Source organism: Oryza sativa, chromosome 11 (assembly GCF_034140825.1).
Source record: "Oryza sativa Japonica Group chromosome 11, ASM3414082v1".
Taxonomy (NCBI): domain Eukaryota; kingdom Viridiplantae; phylum Streptophyta; class Magnoliopsida; order Poales; family Poaceae; genus Oryza; species Oryza sativa.
This window is the reverse complement of record NC_089045.1, coordinates 20,289,180-20,313,686: the sequence shown is the minus strand read 5'-3', so window position 1 is coordinate 20,313,686 and position 24,507 is coordinate 20,289,180. Positions and strand designations below refer to the sequence as shown.

Genomic DNA, 24,507 nt, shown 5'->3' with positions numbered 1-24,507 from the left:
GCACCCTATTCGATGATTATATATATAGATGAAATCACCGATGGACTTATCATCACGAAGCAATTGAATCAGAATATCAGATACTTCTTTAATGACTCCATCTGATATTCTGATCAAAGAAAAAAAATTCAGAGCATTGTAGGTCAGGCCGAGTTTAGATACAAAGTTTTTCTTCAAACTTTCAACTTTTCAATCACATCATTCCAATTTCAACCAAACCTCCAATTTTAGCGTGAACTAAACACACCCTCAGCATGGAGCTATGGCAGTCTGGCCTTTCATCTAATAGGTCATGACAGGCCTACTGTAATAAGCTAAGCACATATACAGAGATATCTTTAAATACCGATACACTGGAGTCACAATGTAGTATAGCAGAAATGTTGAGCCATCGGTTAATCACTACTTAGAAAAAGGCTTTTCCCAGATGGCCAAATCATATTTTCGCAGGCGGACAAGCCATCCGCCTGCACCTCAACGTCTGCGAAAATAGTTGATTTTCACAGGCGGGCAACAGATCCACCTGCGAAAATATCTTCCAGCACTAAAAAAAAGACAGCCACCGCCATTTCCGGCGGTAGCTTCCCGTTCCCAATCCATTCCCCATCCAATCCCCATCTAATCCATTCAATTCATCTAGTTCATCCAAAAATCACCAAATCAATTCATCCGGATCATCCAAAATCACCGAATCAATTCTAGCAAAGAAAGCAAATAAAAACATTCAAAAAATCACGGCCGCCGCCTAGCCGTCGTCCGCCGTCGCACAGCCGTCGCTCATCGCCGCTATGGCACGTCCGCGCCACGCCGTCGTCCGCGGCCCGCCGTCGTCCGCGCCGCCGCTGCACGGCCGCGGCCCACCCCCCTCCGGCCAGATCTGAGAGGGAGGGGCGGCCAGGAGCCGCCGCCGCCGCCTCAACACCCCACGCCGCCTCGACCCTCCTCGCCGCCACTGCCCACCGCCGTGCTCCCCCCGCCCCCTCCGGCCAGATCTAGGAGGGAGGGGCCAGGAGCCGCCGACCACCGCTCTCCCCCCGCCCCTGCCGGCCAGATCTGGGAGGGAGGGGCCAGGAGCCACGTCGCCTCGACCCTCCTCGCCGCTGCCGCCCTCCTCCGCCGCCGGGAGCACACGCCGCCACCGCCCCGCGCCCGATGCCGCGCCCGGCCGCCGGTCCGCGCTTCACCACCGGCCGCTGGCCTCCCCTGTAACGCCCCGATTTTCGTTCGGGTTTAAAAATCATTAATAATACATTTTCTAGAAATTAAATAAAAGTTAAATCAATTTAATCAAGTGAAATAATGGGAGAATTAAAATTTTCCCTTAAAAATCATTGGCCGGGAATATTTTGTAATATTCTTTGTGCCCTAATGTACTCTCCGGAATTTTCCGTGAATTTTCGGAGCTCGAGAAATAGTTTTAAAGTCACAAAGTTCATTTTATCAATTAAAATAAAAAGAAAAGCAATAAAATTTCCTCCTCTTTGTTTTTAGGCCGCCCGGCCCAATCCCCCTCCTCCTCTCCTTGGCCCGCTCGCCCCTCTCTCCTTCCCCCCCTCTCTCGGGCCGGCTCCCCTCTCACTTGGCCCGCTCGCAAAAGTCTGTTTTGCATCCCTCCTTCTCTCCCTTCGCCGACAGGTGGGACCGGCGGTCCCACCCGTCAGCTCCTCCTCCTACCTCTCGCCGGCCAACCCCAACCGCCATTGCCGTCCACGTCGCCGCAAAATACGGCGCCCTCCCGCACCCGGGCTCGCATCCAACGACGTGGGCACGATCCCCTCCACGTCCTCCACCATCTCCCCCACTTTCCCCCAAAAAAACGGCGCCGGTTTGACCTCCCCACGAGCTCCACGTCGCCTCCCACTTCGACGCCGGTTGCCGCCCATCCCGGCCTGAGCCACTCCCTCCCGAGCCTATAAAATCACTCCCCCGGCCATCCTCTCCCTTTTCCCCAACTTTCCCGCACTCCCCGCGCTCTCTCCCGCTCTCCCCTCGTTGCTCCCGTGCTCTGCCGCTTTCCGGCGAGCTCCGGCTGCACGCCGCCGTCGCTGTAGCCGCCGCCGCGCCGCACCGCTTGCACCGTCGGCTCCGCCGCTCTTTGCCGCACACCGGCCACCGCTCCGTTTCCACAAAACTCCGCCAAAACACCACATCCACCGTGCACCCGAGCCACAGCTGCCTCTCGTCACCTCCAGTCGCGCGCCACCACCGCTCCCGTCGCTGCCGCGCTGCGCTACCACCGCCATCGGCATCGCCGTTCCTCGCCGCACCCCGGCCCCTACTCCGTTTCCCCTCCCTGCCCCTGGAACGCCGCCGCCGCGTTCACCATCTCTCTCCGCCGCCACCGCCGAGTCTAGCCGCGTCGCGCCGCCTCTCCGGTCGACGCCGACTTGTGCCGCCACCTCCTCCGGCTTCGTCATCTCGAGGGCCCCGCCGGCCCTCGGCCGCGTCTCCGCCATGGTCGGGTGTCGCCGGAACGCCGTTCCCGCCGCCTCTCGTGCCAGTCGCCGCCATCCTTTCCGCCGCCAGCCGCCTCCCTGTGGTCGTCTCGCCGTCGCCGTCCTCGGTGAGAATCCCCACCGTCCCTTCCCCTTTTTTCCCTCCTCCGCCGCTCCCCGTGCCCGCTGCCGCGACGCGCCGCTGTCGCCGGCGGTCGTCTGGCCGCACGCCGCCGCGCGCTATCGCTTTACCAGGCCGGCTGTGCCGTGCCCGTGCCCCAGCCGCGCCGCCTCGTGGCCGTCCGATCGGCTTTGGGCCGATCCGGGCCGTCGGTTCCCGTGGACCGGCGGTGGACCGCCTCGGTGGTCCCGGTCCACGGTGGACCGGCGCCCTTGTGCCGCTGACCGGTGGGGCCCGCTTGCCGGCGCCGCCCCTCCCCCTTGATGACGTCAGCGAGGTCCATTTTCTTTGTAAAAATAAATAATAATTGCGCAATAATTCGATAATAATTATAGAAATCCATTAAAATGGCTCAAAACTTCTAAAATTCATATCTAATTCATTCGAACTCCGAATTGAGCCATTCAACTTGCAAAATTCATCTAAAATTGAGCTCTACATGTTTGTTTAGTTTTTATGTACTGTTTCCTTGGTTTTTATTAGAGTTTTTCCTCGTTTTGCGTGCCAGCGTGTAGTTTCCGTCGTTTCGGAAGTCCGCGGTCGCGAGGAAAAGAGTTCGGAAGATCAAAGTGAAGAAGCAAGGCAAGTCGCACATTTCCCCTTGAGCATGTTGATCCTAATTTATAAATGTTTTACCGTTTGCAAATAAATATGCATGTTTTGCTAATTACATGGGATCAGGGTTTACCTATCTGCTCGCTTGTGCCATGTTTACTTGATATCTGTCCTTTGTCAACCTTGGGTGATAAATCGACTAGCTTGTGTTACTTATGTGACCTAGCTAGAACTTTATGCTTAGCCATGCTTAATTACCACTAGCTCAGTCGATGGGATAATTGCAGTATTAGACATTCTAGTATCTTGTTGAGCTGCGTGCTCGAGACATCTGGCCATGTTACATGGTCATAATTATCCAACTAAAATGCGACTGAATGGTGGGCTGTGGGTGCATGGTTTTGCGAGTCGCACCCATGGCAATTAAGGACCGGTTCACGGGAAACCCTGGAAGACTTACAGTGCTTACCACAAGCGGGAATGGGTAACTGCTTGATCTGAAGTATAGCTCGACCCTTTCCTAGGCACCGGTGGCGAGGGTGGGCGTGATGGAGTTGGGTCGGCCGGGGTGTCCGGTTGTCCAGCTGCCGGATTCACCGCGGCGCAAGAGGGGACCGCCCACTGCCTTTTGAGGGGTGGGGGTGAAACCTTAGCGTGGTGTGGATGGTTAGGGAAGGGTTATGCGAAGGGTCTCGTCACAATCACTCGACATGGTGACGTGTGCATCATGGGCACATGATGACGCGGTGACATGTCGGTGGGTTGTGTCTTGTGGGTACAGTTGTGCACCTCTGGCCAGAGTAAAACTATTCGAATAGCCGTGCCCGCGGTTATGGGCGATCGACCAGATTCACCGTGATTAGTCCCATCTTAATAAATCGACCCAATGCACTGTAGTATAGGTGGGTTGGTTGGGCCTGTTCAACGTGGTGTAGCGTTGATCAGTGGAGATCTAATTTACTTTAATTACCCAACCGTTTTACTGTTTGCTAAATAAAATGTTTTCCAACCGCCTTTATGCAAATAGCCACAAACCCCTCCTTGTATTCCTTTGCACGTCTGCATCATTGGTGTGGCTTGCTGAGTACGGTGGTTGTACTCAGTCTTGCTATTATTCCCCCTTTTCAGAAGTGTAGTGCTTCTGAGCTGAAGATGAAGTTAGAAGACCAAGGCTCAGACCCCAGTTGAGTTTTGCCTGTGGAGTGGAGCTGAAGCCCCGCTAGGATCGCCTTTTTCCGCTGCTGCTGCTTTTGTTTCGATGTGAGGACTAAGTGCCTCTTCTGTAAGTATTTTACGCTTTATTTACGTTTGGAACTGTTTATTACTTGTCGTTTTGTGTACCCTGGCTGGTCCTGGACAGGGATTTAATACACAAAATAGTCTGGAAATTTGGGCTAAATTTCTGGGCGTGACATCCCCCCTCCCCCCTCCGGCCAGATCTGGAGGGGAAGGAGGGAGGGAGGGGAGCCGCCGCCGGCCGCCCCGCGCCGTCCGCCCCTTCCGCCGGCGGGGAGAGTGAGGGGAGAGGAGAGGTGAAGGGGAGGGGAGGGGAGGGGAGGGGAGAGAAGAGGAATTTGCCACAAAATGTGTCATGCCACACCTCACTTTGCCACAAAATGTGTCATGCCTCACAAAGTGAGGCTAGCAATTTGTTAGCCACAAGTGTGCTAAGTTTGGCAAGAATTTGAGTCTATGATGCATAGGTTCAATGACTAGCAAAGTGAGGCATCATACAATTGTGGCAACCAACCAAACAATATACTAAAAAATTGTGACATGCCTAAGGTTTGACATGGCAACCTTTGAGAGCCAACCAAACAGCCCCTTAGAAAAATTTCAGCCGCATGTGCCACATATATATACCATGCTAATTTTCGCAGGCGCACCTCATGTGGTCCGCCTGTGAAATTTGATGTCCGCCTGTTTTCGCAGGCGAACCACTTAAGCGGTCATTTAGCTCTAAGCGTCATGTCCGCCTGCGAAAATAAGACCCCCACGTCGGAAAAAAAATGCGTTTTCTAGTAGTGAAAAAAAACAATGTCATTGTAATTACATATAAGTTACGTTACAATTATAATATATTTACGCTATGATTGTATATTATATTTACATCTGATAATATTTTAGAAGAAAATTTGACGATAAATGCATAATTGCTTTACAGTTGATGAATCTAGAACTGTTTACGCTCACAATTTTCTCAGTGTTTGGATCCAAACTATACGATGAAAAGGTAGTTTCATTGGAACGTAATTTCATAATGCATCGAGAATACCTTGTGGATATGCAGGTTATTACTGGTCACGTGGGCGAACGAACTCATCACAAGAATTGGCACTAATCAAGCTCATGTTCCCTCTGAAACTACTAAGGAAAAACTTGTGACAACAAGTTTATACCTGACAATTACTGCTTAGTGGATGAGGTGAGAAGCACCAAAGATTTTGATTTCTCCTTTAATATAACTTATTTTGTTTGGTTAAAAAAATTGTATATTCCCCAAAATTTCTCCCCACTATTATTCAAGCTTGAAGCCTTGAATGTTGTTCACTAAAGAAAAGACATGCCTACAGCATGTGCTTGTATGTACTGTTGTATAATCTATTGCGTGCTTTGGTTTTGAAGGTAACTGCTACATTGAGAGAGGCTGGTCTTCCATCATCAAATCTGAAGGGCCTCTTTAGATCCCATCCTGGGGGGCAGAGCAGCAGAAAGCTTTGGATAATATTAAGGCATATATGAGTTCCCCTCCGGTTTTAATTCCTCCACAGAAGGGAGTGTCTTTCAAGTTGTATTTATCAGCCGATGAGAAGTCAATTAGCTCAGTTTTGATTCAGGAGTTAGAAGGCAAGGAGAGGGCTATTTTCTATTTAAGCCGTAGGCTCTTGGATGCAGAAACAAGGTATTCTCCAGTGGAAAAATTATGCTTGTGTTTGTATTTCTCTTGCACAAAGTTGAGGCATTACTTACTATCCAATGAATGCACTGTTGTATGCAAAGCCGATGTGATCAAATACATGCTATCGGCTCCGGTTTTAAAAGAGAGAGTTGGAAAGTGGATATATGCTTTGACAGAATTTGATCTCAGGTAATCCAAGGCAGTCAAGGGGCAAGCTATAGCCGATTTTATTATGGAGCATCGTGATAATTCAATCGGCTCGATTGAAATTGTGCCCTGGACTTTATTCTTTGTTGGGTCAGTTTGCGAGCCAAAAAAAATGGTTAATCAACGGAGTGACAATGGTTTGATCCATAACACTCGGCGTGATGAGATCTCTCTCAAGGCAGTATCAGAGGGATTTAAACGAAAAGAGTGGTGAAATATTTGAGAGTGACACCATATAAGGTATCTTGGGAACTCTCTTACTTTGGGAACTGTTAGAGAATCGTAAGTGGCAATTACACCCTAGTGGTGTGATTATGAATCATGGATGGTTTTCCATTGCTCATGGCAGCCACTATAAATTCCAGAAATCATCATGATGTTCCTCGGAACTTGACAGAAATTGTTCTGTACGTGGGTCAGAAGCATACGGAGTCAAGTACAGAAAGGTGTAGTCAGTAAGGTATATGACAGAGAACCTCTTTTTAACGGATCATCTTTACCGAAGTTATGAAAGCGAAGTTGTTATGATCAAAGGGCTGAAACTCTCGACAGCATCAAAGTCAGTTTCCATCAGACGCTCAGATTCCAGTACTTTTGGGAAAGTAGCTGCGGGGCCTATAGTCCGTCAACCCAGAAAGAGTCAGCAAAGGATGATCGAAGAAGTGAGAAGCCATATCAGGAGAAGGACCTTTTAAGTTTGATCTGTTAAGTGATCACTGTATGTTTCAGAGAATGTCAACCATGCCATCCGTTCAGGCATACAACACCGAAGCCAGGCCTGAAGCAGGACAGTTATGCTAGCAGTAGAACTAATGGGGAATGTCAGTCAATAGTCAGTATGCTCATGAGCTAAATGAGAATTTCTTTGTGTGGAATCGCCTATCATCAGCTAAGGGTTAAGCTCCATGTCTCGCCGGGACGAAAGTGCATCGTCATTGCTTCATTTTGATTGATCGATGAAGTTTTCAGTTTTCAAAGTCAGGGCTCTTTGCAAATCAGAGGAGTGTTGTTATTTTTCAAGGACAGCAGTTTAATTGTTCCCAGTCAGGCGGAAGTATGACTACTCTCTGTAAGGGGGTTAGGTCGCAGAGATGAGTTTTGGCTTACCTCGTCGCTGTTTCCCTTAAAGATTCAACCCAGTGCAGCCATCCGGGTAGTATTCAACATATTTTTTTTTCTAAAAAATTGATGCATGGAAATGAAGTGCTAATTAAGTTACCAAAAAGTAGGATTGCAGTCATCACTTTAAATCCAAAATTCGTAATGACTTGCATAAACATAGTTAAAAATTAAATGTCAATATATAATTAATTTTGCTGGAAGCCTTTCATGTTTCCAGGAATAACCCGTAAACATTTAATAGAGCTTGAAAATCATCATTAAGCTCTAACCTGATTCTTGGGAGTAGCATGCGCCTGAGCCAAAATTTCTAAGGCCGTGTTTAGTTTCAAAATATTTCTTCAAACTTCCAACTTTTCCATCACATCAAAACTTTCCTACACATAAACTTCCAACTTTTCCGTCACATCGTTTTAATTTCAACCAAACTTCTAATTTTAGCGTGAACTAAACACAACGTCATGTTCACTTGTATACATATCCGCAGACAATACTACAATCACACCAGAAATTGCATATCTACATAATTGCCCTCAGATTCAAACTGTATCTACCATCGCTAGCTGGTGAGCTCACATTTCTAACATGTCAATCTACGTTCAGTCATGCAAATAATCTACTCCCTCCATCCCCAAAATGTTTGACACCGTTGACTTTTTTAAAAACGTTTGACCGTTCGTCTTATTCAAAAAATTTAAGTAATTATTAATTTTTTCCTATCATTTGATTTATTGTTAAATATACTTTTATGTATACATATAGTTTTACACATTTCAAAAAAAATTTGAATAAGACGAACGGTCAAACATGTTTTAAAAAATCAACGGCGTCAAATATTTAGGAAAGGAGGGAATACGTCACTATTAAGAAACAGGAATAAATTTATGAGTGACATAAATGAGTGCAGTTTGGAAGGAGGACATGCCATAGAACTGGACGCACAATATTTCATCAAATAGGTATTGGGCGTTTAGATTTTGTTTAAAGTCCAAAGCTGAATTCACCACAGAAAAAATATAAAGATCCCAATGTTAGTTCTGTCAAGGGTGTTCAATTCTTCGGTTCCACATTGCAGAAGCTTAGAGATAATAAAAGGTATATGGTTGTTAAGCTGACCTAGGGAAGATTTTACCTGAAAGTTCCATACAATGCACGGGTCGTTTATCTCAAAATGCTTGCCCATTGCCATATGTCTGAATATGAAAAAAAAAAAAAGAAGCATTGTGACAGTTGTTACCTCGTCAGCGTCCAGTCACCTTAGCCATAAACCAAAAAATCAGACAACTCCATTACATTAGGCATGGTCAGAGAGTGAGAATAGGCTGCGGTGGAAGCTTGATAGCAAGATAAAAATGTTAGTTCTACTAATATAATATGGATAGAGATCAATTGCATTTAAGACATTGTCAGTTCCAGCATCACTTTGAAATTTTGTGAAAATCCATGTCGCTGAACAATGACAATATAGACACATATCCACCGTTCAGGATATAGTAGGAGGCGTTCCGGCCACACTTCTCTAGCTCCTTCACTACGGCCGTCAGCATGAATTCTTGGTTGCATCATGTGCATGCCAATCTGGTGGAGCCCGGTGCCACCGAAGCAGCATCATGTGTATGTCAGGTTCGCCCATGGTCGTCATACATGAGTAACTTAGCAAAGTTCAGATCTACATTTTGAAATTCAGAAAAGCAATTCACACTAACTGCTCTACATCATTCTCACACAAGTAACCCCACAACTCCCAAGGAAAACAAGAAAGTACCTGACCTTTTAGCTTTAAGGCTATGTGAACTCAAGAACTCTGCTGCATCTGCTACGCCATGCCTCTTACTGAGCCTAGCATTGCTTCTGGACATCCTGCATATGGATTAACGATTTACTATACTTGAAATCAGCAATACAATGTTCAGAAGCATATGGACGGGATGACCTGGTTGGCTGGTTTCACATTTGGACATCAGGATACCATCACCATCCGTGTTTGCTCACACATTTGCACCAACGAAAGAAAATACCAAGCATACATCCATTGAAAAAAATACAAAGACCATGAATTACTGCAGAGGAGTGCTGACTGGAAAAAAAATCAAGCAAAAAATTAAAGATATATTTGAGAAATACGCATATGATATATTCCAATGAAGCAGCACACCTTCAAACTTCCAGATCTCCTCCACTTCAAACTTCCAGGTACACAGAGGTAGTACCTGCACTGGAACCTCTAGAGGTAGTACCACTCTCCTTTCTCAATGAACAAAGTTTGATAAACAAATAAAATTTCTGTTAAAATTATGTCCGGTGAATTTAACATTGGCCAAATAAATTTGTCCGTGTTGCACATGCTGACAGCTGCTGACCTTATGTTCCAAGAGGAATTTGAATAAAATCCAACGCAATTTGGTAAACATATAATAGAGTTAAACAATTATATATAACTAAACTTTAAAATACAGCTAGACAATTCGATGGCGGCAGAGGGGAGGTGCCAAGCAGCGAGGTCTTCCCCGATGATCGGCTGTGTGTGGCGGGGCGACTGATGAGCAGAGAGGAGGAGATATTAGGGATGGGGGAGAGATTAAAGGGGAAAGGGGTGGGGGAGGAGGGATCTGTACCTTTGGAGGGGTAGCACAGTTGGTGTGCTAGCGACGACGACCGAGCTCATTTTAGGCGTAGGGGGCGGCGACTTCCCTGGTGATAGGGCACCGCGGTTGAGGCGTGGCGGCGGAAGGCGAAGGAGGAGGTGTGGCAGCAGAAGGAGGAGGAGGCGCGGCGGCGGAAGGAGGAGGAGGTGGTGGGGCGGCGGAAGGCGGAGGAGGAGACGCGGTGGCGGAAGGAGGAGGAGGAGGCGCGGCGACAGAAGGCGGAGGAGGAGGCACGACGGCAGAAGGCAAAGGAGGAGGCGCGGGCGGTCTGGGCGACGGTTTTTTTTTTTTGGCGATTTGGTGAAGAGAAGGATTGAGAAGCGCTAATCGCAGTGTTAATCCCACCAAACAACTCGTGCCTTTTATATTAGTCTAGATATAACACCATTTTAAGTGTTTATGATTTATTCTTTTTTTGGAAAAAAAAACAAGGAGTTCAAGTTTAAATATGAGTACTGTCTGGTGCCATTTATAATTGAATAGAGGGAATATTTTTCTGTGATGGCAAAGTCCAAGCAAACCCTAAAAATGAAAGAAGTAAGAGAAAACATCATTGCAATGTCTGTTGCTTGCACTTTTTTGCAAGTTGTGGGTGTGTCTGTTTCTGTCAAAATGTAGCCTGGTACCATGATGAAAATTAGGATATATACATGTGTGCAAGTGTGTTTGTGGTACAGGTGGACTTGATTAATCAAAAGCATTCAGGTCTGCTTAATTCCAGGTGATCACAAAACTTGGTGTGCGAAACTGGAACCATGGTAGTTTGGTTGATAACTTTCATTAATTTTGACAATTTGACCCTTTACAAAAACTAATTTTACAAATGAACCGCCGCCAAACTTATTTCAAAAGTGACCCTTTTTCTCAGCGCCAAGTCGTGTAGTGCTGAACTTAGACACCTCAGCGCCACATCACCTGGCGCTGAATACCGTGCCACCATGGAAGGCTGAGTCAGTGTGCCAACGCACACTCAGCACCGAGCTATTTGGCGCTGAGGTGTCTAAATTCAGCGTCACAGGATTTGGCGCTGAACAAAAAGGTTATTTTTGAAATAAGTTTTGATGATGGTTCATTTGTAAAATTAGTTTTTGCAAAGGGTCAAATTGTCAAAATTAATGGATAACTTTGTATGCCTACTATTGTCGCCCTAGAGGCCTAGAAGATTGACAGACAGGTACTCCTTGATTTCGTGTTGCAGCAGTCTTGAGCCAAGTCTAGTTCATCCCGGCAGTGAATTCCCCGTTGCCATCTATAATCCTTCTACGACACGAAAACAAGGGGAAAATATAATATAAATAAATCAAAGACTTGGCATACGAATATATCATGTCTATATAATAGATTGTTTGGTTAGCTCAATAGAAAAGAGCAGAACCTGAATCAAGATGTACATGGAAATCAGCAAGTTATTACAGATGGATCGGCAGTCTTTATTATACAAATGCTGTGTTTAGTTCACGCTAAAATTGGAAGTTTGGTTGAAATTGGAACGATGTGACGGAAAAGTTGGAAGTTTATGTGTGTAGGAAAGTTTTGATGTGATGGAAAAGTTGGAAGTTTGAAGAAATATTTTGGAACTAAACACAGCGAAAAGTAACAATAATAAAGAAGGAAAATAATAAATCACAAACTACCTTGTAGTGTGTCCAACTGTCATCTCATCACCTGTAGTCCTCCATATCTAATTGCAAAGAATGTGACGTGATGTTAGGATACACATGTATGTATTTAAGCTAGATTAAAGGTCAATGACATGTCAAGCAGGAAGGATTTGCACAGCGAAGGCACATTTCAATACCATATCACGCTCTGCCTAACATCTAGCCCAACAAAGGTAGGAGTATGAAACACTATGTATGACTTTACTGCAGAGTAATATTATAGCATCTATATGTGAATCAAAACTAGTAGCATATATTCATTGGCAGCATTTCTGAACAGTGAGGAGTCCGTTTCCAAATATAAGCATTTCTAGATTGTTTAGCAGGAATAAAGGTTTGAGAAATGCTTATATTGCATACAAAATATGAATCCTAGAATGCTTATATTTGGGAATGTAACGATTAGCTAGTAGGAATCTAGGCAGGGATCGGAATTTTAGATGAAAATAAAATGAGAACTGAGCAGGAAACTGTATATGCCTTGTTTCCTGGTAGACCATGCTACATGATTTCTTAGTTTCGTTTAACTTTTTGTATGTCTTTTTTTTCTCTAGAATTTGGATGTTTCCTTAGCATGAAAATAAGAAGTTCATTGACAAAGCAATTAGATTGACCAAAACCTGCCAGTATTTAGAATGGTGTCTCCAGGTTCTCTGGAGCAAGGAAGAGAATGGAGCTAATATGCATCAATACCAGAGTAAGTTTACTAACCATTTTTACTGGCTCTTGAATGATGTCGTAGTAACAATGGCTATAGTATCTTGTCTCCATCCAAAACTGACAAAATGAACGAACATGAATAAAACATAAATAAATATAATAGAACCAATAGGCAAATTGTGAGAAGTGCGCATTTCAATACCAGATCACGATCTTCCATCCATCTACAGAATGCTCCATCAACAACCTGAAACAAACCAATAAATGACAATATAAGGACTTGTTTCACAAGGAAAATCTACTAGTTCAAGGAGATGACTTATCCTACCACAGAGAAAGCATCATCCCAAGTGCTATCCTTCATATTTAACATTTCCCGATAATCCTGATATTTAACACATTGAATCAGGTTTCACTATTTTAGTTAACAGACAAACGATGGTGAGGCATGAGAAAAGATCAGACCATAATTCCACGAATAACATAATATTTTGGAAGGTGAATCCCAGCAAAGACATGCTCATTGAATTCGTCCACAAGTTCTGAAAAGTGTTCGTTTTCCTATAAATGCAAGCACACAAAAAATAAAACATAGAATTAGGTAAAGCATTTATTGATTTTGCATGCACTATAAAGCAAAAGTAAAACACTATTTAGTGCCATAAGTACCCATTCAATAGAATCATCATCCACACTGAAGAAACCTTCTGCCTCAAGCTCACATATCAAACTTTCAAGTCTATCTCTATGCTGAAAATTTATACAATCACAATTAGCTAGTAATGAGACCATATCCAAGCTTATATATTTGCCACTTCAGATAGGGTGCTATAGCATGTTAAATACATATAGTGATACAAATTACCTTCACTCCGTGATTAAGTAACATCAAGAATGTAGTAATTTGAGGGAAAAAAAACTTGAGATAATTTTAGTGAACATTAAGGACAAGCAAGACAGAACAGATAGATCACATACCTGTAAATTTATGACAGCACTTTTCATGTGTTTGCAATATAAGCATAATTGATCTTGCTTACTGAGAAGTTTAGCTCGTCGCTGTAAGAGGGCACTAACATGTAAGGGACAGTTCTCATGAAAATACTTTTGAAATAATTTGTGAAAAATGAAAATACGTCAAGAAAATAGTACCTCATATGACAATTTCAGGAGATCGTAATCCAGATCTGTAAACTGACTACGCAAAATATCATCATCAAGAATAATCTTAATGAAATCATCCTGAAAATCATTGGTACAACAAATAACAAACAGTTGAGCAGAATGTGTAGTCCTGTTTTTGCACGTACAGTAAGTTTATGATATTTCCCTACCTTTGAAGAACTAGTCCGACGGACAAAATCATCTAATGCACCAGAAGCCAAATGTATATCAAATGCTTCATGCAACCTAGTTTGTTCTTTTACCCTGTCATACTGGTGGAGAAACAACACTTTCAGGACAAGAACGGTGGCCAAACTGAAACATCAAGAGCAAGACTAAACTAGTGGCTCATTATTTCAACTTTACATACTATATTTTAATAAAGTATGTTCTTACAAAACCATGGTCATACCAAAAGTAAATTGAAGAATCAATCCAATGGTTTCGGCTAAAAAACTAACATGTTTGAATACTGAAACATGTTTGGGTCTTATATAACTGAAGAGGGTATGTTGTTTGTAAAATGGTAACAAGGGCATGCAACCACCAAATTTTGAAAAATTTCAATGCTTTGAAGTGGGGAGTTAACAAGAATATACAGTGAGGAGTCAAACCACTTGCAAATGCCTTAATGCTAACAAAGAATATCAAATATGTTCAGATATCTGCCATGTAAAGTGAGGAGTTAACCTAGCGTCTGGTTCAAATTCCATTTGAACCATTGTGTTTCATACAAGTTTAACAAAACAAGTCGTGAATGTTTTAGAGACATGATAAAGTTCTGTTTATTAGCTAGCAACCACAAAGATCAGTATGCAGCTATTACCAAATTAGGTAAAGGCAACAATATCTTACTTGCTAGCAGCTCCATTTTTTTTTAGCAATTGTACATATGACTCAGCTACAAAGTACAAACCTTATGTTGTGCATTGCTATCTAACAAATCCATACATGATTTGCTACTTGCTAAGTAAACAAGAACTGAACATGCTACTTGACCATATGGTGATTTATGGTGATTTTAAATTATTTGCTACAAACTATTTCATAGCAAATAACATCGAAGCTACTGCTATGATCGTCTTAATGCTTCTAGAGAAGCCAGCAACAACAACAATAAAATGCCTAGCAGCTAGGAGCTAGTAGCATAACAATATATGCAAGGGAGTGAATAGCATCTAGGCAGAATTGTTAATTTTGCGATGAAAAGCACAAATATGCTTGACATTAGTATTAATAGGATTGTATAGCATACCCCAGACCTTGCGTTCTTGACCTCAATGTAATTCTGTGCATAAGGTTGTAGATGCAGCAAAAAGTCGCTTGAGACAGGCTGGAAGGACTGCAGAGAAGAACACTAGTTTCAATGAGTACTCAAGAACATGATAACTCAAAGGTGAAGCATAGCTGCACGAAATGAATATATTCCTGAGAAGATGAAAACTGTAAAGTATACCTGAACATGATGAATATCTTCCCGAGAAGTTAATAGGCAAGCTATTTCACGTAGCATTTCCTTGTCATCCTGCATAATGAGCTCACATTTAATTTATTAATTTAAGGAATATAGAAAAAAACATGTAATTTTTTGTAAGTTACCTGACGTATCAGAGGATGGAACTGAGGCTCCCAGGAATCTAATATTCTACAGAAGAGCTGAAAGAGGAGTAATTTGGCCAATATTCAAAAGAGTGCATTTAAGCATTAGCATACATGTTAAAATCCTACCTCAAGTGTCTCCTGCCTACAAAATCCAGGAAGTGCAGACCAAACCTCTGAATCGTCCTCCACAAGTTCTTGCACGCTCTCATCATAACCAGAACACTGCACAACATCCAAATACATACACATCATGGTGTTTCTGCTAGGTGTAGTACCATCTTAACTTGCTAAGGGTACAGGACAATACACGTACCTTAATATAGGGTTTAAATGTGATAAGTTTACAAAAAAACTTGTATTTTTGTTCAGTCTCTCTCTTGCAATACACTGAAGTTACTTTACGCTTCAGAAAGAGCCAAAATAAATAATCAGAATGTGCACGCATATACTCACACACCCACCCACAGATATACTTGCAAGCACATCAATATACTTACTGACAGCATAGTTGACATGGCCCATGCATGAGAAATTGCACAACAATCAGTATCATGCTTGGACACAAATTTAATAGGAGAACTAAGATAACAATCCTGCAAACAGGTAAAAAGATTATTAAATTAAAAAAAGGTAAACAAACTATCATATTGTACTTCAATACTCTCTTTGTCAGTAACACATACAGAGCAAGTACTAAACATATCTCACAAAAATAAAAATGTATATATATTTACTTCAGACATATGCAACTTTCAGATTTTACATAATAAATTTCTAATGCGGAAGTGAACTATGATTAGTTTATTTTCAGACAGAGAAAACATGTGCATAAATTAAATTTCTAATGCGGAAGTGAACTATGATTAGTTTATTTTCAGACATAGAGAAAACATGTGCATAAATTAAATTTCTAATGCGCAAGTGAACTATGATTAGTTTATTTTCAAAATTAGTGCAATGCAGTGGCTTTTGTGCAACACAGTGGTTTGAACATTAAGAAAATGAATAATTCAAACCATTGGAGTATCTTATTTTCTGATGCTAGCATCTTTTATCACAGTACGCAGTGCCGTATATTGACAGGTGCAACCTGTGCATATGTTCAGGCCCCCCAAAAAAAATAGGACCCCCAAATCCACAATTAGTATTATTTATCTATGCCTAATTAGCAACAAATTACAGGGAAACAGATAAAAAAATAAGCCCCAAAAGAATACAAGGCCTAATCCCATCCCTAATGCTTATACTATTTGATACTTTGTTTTGTTATCAGCTACAACTTTGCCAACTCCTCTTTTTTTCCTAATAACAATTACTGATTTCTAAAGTGTGAAGTTCGTCCACTCTCCGTTGTTCGCAGAAGCAACATGGCAGCAACACTATAATCAATCAGCAATTTCATATAGTAGCAATTTCGTAATAAAAGAGTTATAAAATCTCGCAGCAAGCGTGCAAGATATCCTTTTTTAAATTTTAAGGCTCTAATTTGTATTTCGCACCGGGGCCTCGGAACCCTAGGGACGGCCCTGACAGTACGCATGTATGGATTAGTTCAAATGATAACCTGACTAAACAAACAAACAAAACATATATAACAATGATAAAACACATTAAATTCTGAATCATATATAGGATTGGGAGCTGTACAGATCTATCTAGGTTATGTGTGTGCTAAAGTTTGGAATTAGCAACTCTTAACTCTTACAAAAGATTTAAAGTAATGCGGGGCAACAAGTATCAGTTTCCCAACTCAAATACATGTGTACCAGGTCAAAAAAAATTACACATGTGCCACTGTGCCAACATTATAACCACAACTCACTTATGCATTTCTTTAATTGAAAGAACATTTTTTACGTATAAATAATTACCTCCATTGTATCACCAATTTCATCCACTTTGTGCAACATATCAACATAGGTATGAAGATAAGCTATAAATTCTTCTTCAATCTGATTGGAGAATATATATATATATATATATATATATTGGTCAAGTAAGGAAAAAATTCATTCAAAATCATGAGCATCAAGGTAGAAAACCAAAAATAGAAGAACAAGAAGAAATACCTCCCAGATCCACACCATGTCTTGAAGTTCATCAGAAGATGTGTATTTATAACGAGCCACTATCATTTGCTTTGACAGCCAATCTTCAAATATTTCTGCAGTGTTTCCATTGCGTTCACCTTCCTGTGCTGATCCCTAAAATAAAAAAAAATGCTTGAGTTGAGTAAATGAGTTCCTTGGCCTAAAAGAACAAATGTGCCAATATAAGCACTATAAATATTGCCCAATACTAATAATTATATTAATATGACATTGCTTACAAAAGGCATAGAACTCACATATATCAACCCAGATAACAAATAATGGCAGCTGCCAAAATGGAGGGAGTACAAGAATTGCATGCTAATGAATTACCTGGCTCTGCATACAATGGTATGCATCTTCACAAAGAAGATAAAGAGCATTGTTATCTGACTTCGGCTCGAGGGTTAAGCATTGTACAATCTTTGGAAGTATATCATCTTGAACAAAATATAGAAGTTCATCATTGTGCGTAGCAATAGCAAGTTGGATCAAACTATGACAAAATGGTGCAGCTATAATCCTTGCTTCACCATCCTTCCAATAGCCAAAGATATAATTGATTAACCTTAGTATTGAAGATCTAATGTTATCATGGCATAAAAGATACCTACATGTGAAATAATTCAAGTGTTATTTATATTCTAAAATACAATAAAATAACTGCACAAAATCTCAAAATATACTATTGTCGTTGTAAGCTGCAGTTGATCCATCTTACCCAACAAGCGAGCTTGAAGTAGATTCCAAATCTGCTGTGCTGACAATAGATCCATTTTGTTCTGGCAGTGCCATTGCAGCAAGCAAATATGATGCTTCACGAGTCAACTCAGAAAGAAGTCCCTTTCCCGCTTTCTCAACCATTTCTTTTGAGAAAGATTCACAGAATTTATCAGGAACCGACACTATATCCTTATACAGAAGACTGCACCATGAACTGTATAGTGTCTCTTCACAGTAGTGAAACACTGGTGGTAGAAGCATATCTATCCACTCCACCCAAAGATCAGGAGGACAACTTTTTACCAATGGAACAATTGTATATTTAATCAGCATGGTCAAATGACGAAAGTCCATTGATTCTACATCTTTTAGTAAGGTGCCACAAACAGAAAAGCTATCCAAAAGTTTACAAAATGCTCCCTCAAGACTCGCACACATACCTATAACATTGTACCTACAAAGTAAAATAAACATTTATGTGAACACAAAATTACAAAAAAAACATAACGTAGACAATCAAAGTATTTCTTTACTTTGAACTTTCAAAGTTTTCCTCGAACCAACATTATAACACAATGTTCAAATGAAGCTATAACTTACAAAATGCATTGGAAAGGGATATTACGCCTTACCACCACATCTTGATATCCTTAAATTATTGTGTGTTAGAATATGAGATGAAGCTTCACATTATATTTCGTGAATACATTGCTAAGGTACTATGGATCGGACTAGAGTTTTAAGTGGAGGAATGGTGCTAACTAAAGCAGGAAGGGTGCAACAGTCTTATGATATCTATACTATCTATATACTTATGCTCACTAACTCCTAAAGCTTAACATGCAAGTGTGCCACATCATCACCCACTAACAATTATTATCTAGAGTATTTTAAAATCATGCAAACATGACGCCATTTACAATTTTGTTGTATTTTTAGAACTCAATATGCAAGCAATGTCAAATCATTATCTCCATATCATTTTCACATTCTTTAAACATATACATCTATCATTTCTATAATGTATAACATGCATTCATCCACATATCCCAAAACAAAGCGCAAGATAGTTTCTTTAATTAGGGTTGTTCTAGAGGTCTTTGGAGATGCTTTTGGAGTCAAACAAATATCTCTAAGAGCTCAATTACACCTATGACCTATCCAATGTTAGGAGGAGGATTTAGCTTCCCATCTCATCCCTGAATATCTCTATCCAAAAGCCTACCAAGGCCGAGCTCCTCCCCTTGATTGATAAGATGGTTGATCATCTTCTAGGATGGGAAGCTTCTCTCATCAAGTTGGCCGCCACATCATGGTTCGTGTAGTGCTCACAGGACCTCCTTAAATGGGCCATCAAATATATTGATAAGAGGAGGGTCTTCTTATGGAAGAGATAGGAGAAAACAAGTGAGGATTATTGTTTGGTCACTTGGCAGAAGGTTTGTCGTCCACTTCAGTATTGCATCTATGGGACTTGATGGGTGATATTGAGTTACAAGAAGAAGAGCAAGATTAGCACACCTGGAAACTTATTGGAACAAGCACATATACAAGTCTGCTTACGAGGCATTTTTTTATGGAATCTATAAGGTTTGCACCATGGCGTTGTATTTGGAAGACATGGTTGCCACTACGGGGCAATTTTTTTCTTTGATTGGCTATTCCTAATAGGTGCCAAGCAAGGACTTCCTAACCCGGCCTCGTGCCTCCTATGTGGTCAGACTGACGAGAAAATTAAGCTCATCCTAATCTCTTGTGTGTTTGCCCGGGGCAGGGTTGGCACACCATTCTCAATGGCCTCGGCTTGGATTTTTGGGCTCCGCGGCTACACCGTTTTCCTGGTTGGTGGTCTGCCACAGTTAAGAAGGTACCTAGGGATCTCAAGAAGGGCAAGAATTCTCCAATCACGCTTGTTGCATGGGAATTGTGGAAGCACAGATGTGACTGTTTTCAATGATGTTGCTCCCTCAGTAAACTCGGTGGTTCAGGAAAGGAGCTTAGTGGTGTATGGCTGCAGCTAAAGGACTCATAACCTGCTCCAATGGTCGTTTGCATCGGATGATAGGAATCCTGAGAATGATGATGACTATGGTCGTGATTGCAGCTTTTCTTGTCTTGTAATAGAAAAGAAGTGTAGGGGTGTTGTGTGTGGTGGGTGTGTGTGTTTTGCATAGCATTGTCCCTGTCTGCTGCTTTGTTTTCTTTGCTCCTACTTATAATGAAATGGCATGCAGTTCTCCCGCATGTTGTCCAAGAAAGAAAAACATACCCAGTTTGGCGGATTTTTTCTAGCCACTCCCTTATCTCATCTACCAGCAACTCTTCCTCATTCATGTCCTGAATTTCAGTAGTTTCTTCAACAATACCACATAGCTTCTCAGAACATATAATACATTTAGCTCCTTCAAGTTCTTCTGATATGTTAGAAGCAACTTCATCCGTCCAGAGTGAATGCACATACTGAAGAAGCTGAAAGAAACAATTTTGTAAATGATTATTTCTTCTAGTATATCTTTAGGATCTCAATTTGTGAAAAGATATTTAGGTTATTTTTTTTACCTCCAAGAGTAGGGGAAATAACAGTGGAATAAGAGTAGTCAAAGTTGAATAGTTTAATTTTCTCTCATGATTGATTCCATCATAATTTTCTGCTGTGCACATGGTGAGCTCATTCTCAAAAAAAGCAACAACATTGTACACAGACGTCCTGAACTGAGCATTGTTAAAAAAATCCAATAGATTTGTCTCCCATTCAGGTTGGCTCCAGATTTCTGACAAACGGAGAAGTATACGTGAAAGCAATTTTGTATCTTTTTTAATCCTGTGACACAACAACATAAAGTTCAGCAAACTTAAAACCATTTATTGAAAGGAAAAAAAATAATATCAATGTCAAGTACCATGGACAAGTCACGACAAAAGTGAAAGCTCCATAGAGAAAGTTATTCTCTTCAACGAGATGAAGACCCATTCCTTCACCAATACCCTAAACAAGAATTATACAGATGGAAGTCATATATGGATAATATTGTCAATGTGAAAGTTAAAATATATTTGCCAGATTAAAGACTAAAAAAGGAGTAAATAGCATCACATGTTCTAAAGATTGGACATACGTTTCCATCTCAAGAAAGAGCATACATGTGGTAATAAAGAAAGCATAAGCATCATCAATATGTTAAATTTCACTGTGGTATAGATAGCTACCAAAAGAAGGTTTTCTAGGCCATGACGCGGAATCTCAGAAATTTGTTCCTCGCTGACCATCTCGAGCAATGTCCTCAACAAAGGGTTCATATTCCCTACATCCTCCATCTGTGGCAATTGAAAGCATTTATGTTATTTAATATTCATTATTTCATTATACTAAATTTGATGATATACCACCAAAAGAAGTAGAGAACTTTGTCATTAAGGAAAAGAAAAAAAAACATTATCACAAGCCAGCAATTCACTAAAATCACACAATATGACCCCATCCATAATTTTTACCACCGTTTTTTCTCATCTAAGCACATGCCCCCCCCCCCCCCCCCAACACACACACACAGACACAAAACAATCCAATTCCAAATGTAAGCACATATTGTCCGGAATTATGTCTCCAATCAAATTAGCAGGCACAAAGCAAATGATCCATTAGCATATGTATCACTAGTATTACAATCACAATACCCTGTTACTTTAACCCTTCTTTGCTGATGTGGCTTCTATGTAAAACAAATAAAGTTACATAGATTATGATCTTGGCGATCAAGCAAATGTATTTGGATTTAAACTTACCACTGCAGTTCCAATTTCCGAAACGAAAACAACATCTAAGTCAACCAATATACTTTTTGCTAGATTAGGGCAGAGAAAAGACAGAATGCTAAAGACTGATGGCATGATGGCAGGGTGGCCTGTCTTGTAATGGTTGATCTAACCAATTGCAAATGGTAATAGCTTTTTCTTTTTCGACATCAAACAGTCAATTAGGCCTAATCAAGTAGGTATGAGCAAGTGATTTGTCGTAATGATCAGCCGCCCATTATTGGACATCAAGTCCAGTGAAACGCGGCTGCACACACACGTGAGCTTCTTGATTTGAAAGAGAAATCCAGCAATTACGTGGTCACAATTAGAACTAGAGGGTTGCGTGTGGTTAGCTGGGAAAAATTCAGACAAATTATAATCTTATAAGTACAAGATGAGGATGCAGAGAAGAGAGAGAAGTAATGACAAACCGTCACCAGCTCTCTCCGTGAATTGTCCTGAGTTGATCGGTTGCCGCAGCTGTCCTCAATGTCTTGCATCCTGGAGCTTGGCTCCGTCGACGAATCGTCGTCGGTGGCTTCTGCTTCGAGTACGCTGAACCGATTGTGCCTCGCGGGGTCGCCAAGAAGAGCCTGTCGAAACTTGTAGGTTCCAAGGGTGCCACGAAACCGGGGATGCTTCTTGCGGCGAGGCATGATGACCGCCGCCTGGGGTTTTAAAAGCTTTTTACGGAGAGGAGGGGAAGGGGGGATAGGATAGGATACCGCTCCCGCCACGACTGGCGGCGAGGCCGGGCCGCGTCCGGGTTTCCCTTCCCTCCCTCTCTCTCTCTCTCTCTCTCTCTCTCTCTCTCTCTCTCTCTCTCTCTCTCTCTCTCACGCCGGAGCTTCAAGGCCTCCTCCGGCACCGAGATACACCGCGCCAGAACACCCACGGCACGGACTCCTCTTGTGGGTCGGCGGTCGATCGGGGGAAAGGAGCCGGAGGAGCGGAGGGGGCCGGGGCTCCGATGGGAAGCGTGGGCGCGGCCGCGGCACGAACCGGAGTGCGGTGGCGCGGCGTCTTACGCACGTCGCCGTCGACGGAGACGAAGACGGGAAGGGGAAAGAAGAGGGATCCCTCTCACGGGGAGAGGGGGAGGTATTTGGGCCAATGGGCTTATGGGCCACCGAGCCGAACGAGCAGTTCCCTGATGGAAACCAAGTTCAATCTACGTTCCTCAAATATCCAATCTAAATGGCAAATTTTGTTAAAGGATGCTCCGAAAAATTATGGGACATCGGAAAGAGGTGAATTTTCCGGAGACACTCTGAAAGTGTGGTAATTTACTGCAGAACATTAAACACATTAAAATATAATATCCACCCCATTGATGAGAGAGATAACATAAAATGACAGTTTTACCCTTATCTTCTTCTCTCTTCTCTCTGGTTTCTCTCAATGCTCCTCTCACGCATCCCCCTACTGCGACGGTACAAGAACCCATGGGACGTGCATATCACCCACGCCTACGCGCTCGCGCTCACACGCGATGCGGTGTTGATGCACACGTCCCATGGTTTCCTTTACAATCACAGCAGGGGGCACAAGTGAGAGGAGCGTCGGAAGAAGACCGGAAAAAGGAGAAGAAGATATGGGTAAAAATGTTATTTTATATGGTTTCTCTCTCATCCTTAGATGGATATTATATTTTAGTGTGTCCAGTGCCCTACAATAAATTACCACATTTTTAGAGTGTCCTTAGGCAAAGTTATGTTTTTTAGGTGTCCTGCACATTTGCCAGTAATATCGTGGTGAAACTACAGTAAACCCTTTCGTGAGCTCTTGCCCTATTCTATTATATAGGGTAAGACTATTCTATACCCCCTCCCGCATGCCCCATCCCGCATGTTTTTTTTCCCACATATTTTATTTGGGAAATTTTATTTCCCACAATTACTTCACTAATAAATTAGTTAAACTTTAGTATAAATTCTATAAATAATTTATAAATCACTAAAACAAAAATCAGGGTGTCATAGTTCATCCCGTTCTCGATTTGGATTATAATGATACATACGTATGTCCATGTCCCCCACAAGAACCATGCATCATTTAAATTTCTGTTGTCATTGCTCATCAAACTAGAGATCAATTCAATCAAAATGACTAACGAAAACACGGTCTCGAGATTTGTACAACTACGCCACAACATTACATGCAACTCCAATTATTCGTCCAGGCATTTCCGATTCAGCATATGTCTGTCGACTGCGTGCTCCCGTCCGTGGTGGTCTCATGACCAAAATGAGCCAATCCCAACGTCCTAACTATGGCCACTCCAAAACCAAATACCAAATAGTACGGAGACGTTAGACCTACTATATATATATATATAGTCGACTATATATATATATAGTCGGATCAGTCTAGAATTTCACTTAATTTTTATGGACTTTTTTTTCAACATAGGGCCTGTTTGGCACAGCTCTAGCTCCAGCTCCATCCCTTCTGGAGCTGGAGCTCAGCCAAACAGTTTCAGCTCCACCAAAACTGGGAGTGGAGTTGGGTGGAGCTCTCTCACAAAATGTACTGGAGTTGTGGAGCTAGGTTTAGGCAGCTCCACAACTCCACTCCAGACTCAACTCCTGGAGTTATATTTAGGAGTTAGAGCTCTACACCCGGGGTATAAAATAACTATTCTATACCCCCTTCCCCTCTTCCTCCCGATTCCCCCACCCCACCTTCTCCCGATTGCTCCCCTCCTTCTCATCGCCCCCCTCTCCTTTTTTTTCTCCCCATCCCCCTCCACCTCTCTCTTTTTTTTAGAG

General features: G+C 42.2%; 1 protein-coding gene and 2 long non-coding RNA genes across 3 annotated transcripts; all 3 read right to left on the bottom strand.

Annotated features, from left to right (window-relative positions):
• Positions 1-8,735: 8,735 nt before the first annotated feature.
• LOC136353925 (uncharacterized) lies at positions 8,736-9,299 on the bottom strand. The gene is made up of 2 exons (XR_010737443.1): positions 9,167-9,299; positions 8,736-9,065 (listed from the first exon to the last, which is right to left on the bottom strand). It is a non-coding gene; the product is annotated as an uncharacterized lncRNA (long non-coding RNA).
• Positions 9,300-9,663: 364 nt separating this feature from the next.
• LOC136353926 (uncharacterized) lies at positions 9,664-10,977 on the bottom strand. The gene is made up of 2 exons (XR_010737444.1): positions 10,012-10,977; positions 9,664-9,932 (listed from the first exon to the last, which is right to left on the bottom strand). It is a non-coding gene; the product is annotated as an uncharacterized lncRNA (long non-coding RNA).
• A 351-nt stretch (positions 10,978-11,328) lies between these two features.
• LOC4350578 (uncharacterized) lies at positions 11,329-22,550 on the bottom strand. Its single transcript, XM_015761839.3, has 25 exons — positions 22,168-22,550; positions 21,149-21,256; positions 20,842-20,927; positions 20,501-20,762; positions 20,211-20,410; positions 17,940-18,395; positions 17,552-17,828; positions 17,198-17,332; positions 17,000-17,080; positions 15,626-15,721; positions 15,442-15,531; positions 15,255-15,350; positions 15,126-15,182; positions 14,983-15,051; positions 14,782-14,868; positions 13,697-13,798; positions 13,515-13,604; positions 13,341-13,421; positions 13,032-13,112; positions 12,828-12,923; positions 12,691-12,747; positions 12,565-12,609; positions 12,414-12,479; positions 11,676-11,722; positions 11,329-11,416 (listed from the first exon to the last, which is right to left on the bottom strand). Exons 1-25 carry the CDS (start codon positions 22,390-22,392, stop codon positions 11,392-11,394), a joined length of 3,015 nt encoding a protein of 1,004 aa, XP_015617325.1. The 5' UTR covers positions 22,393-22,550; the 3' UTR covers positions 11,329-11,391.
• Between the last annotated feature and the right edge of the window lie 1,957 nt (positions 22,551-24,507).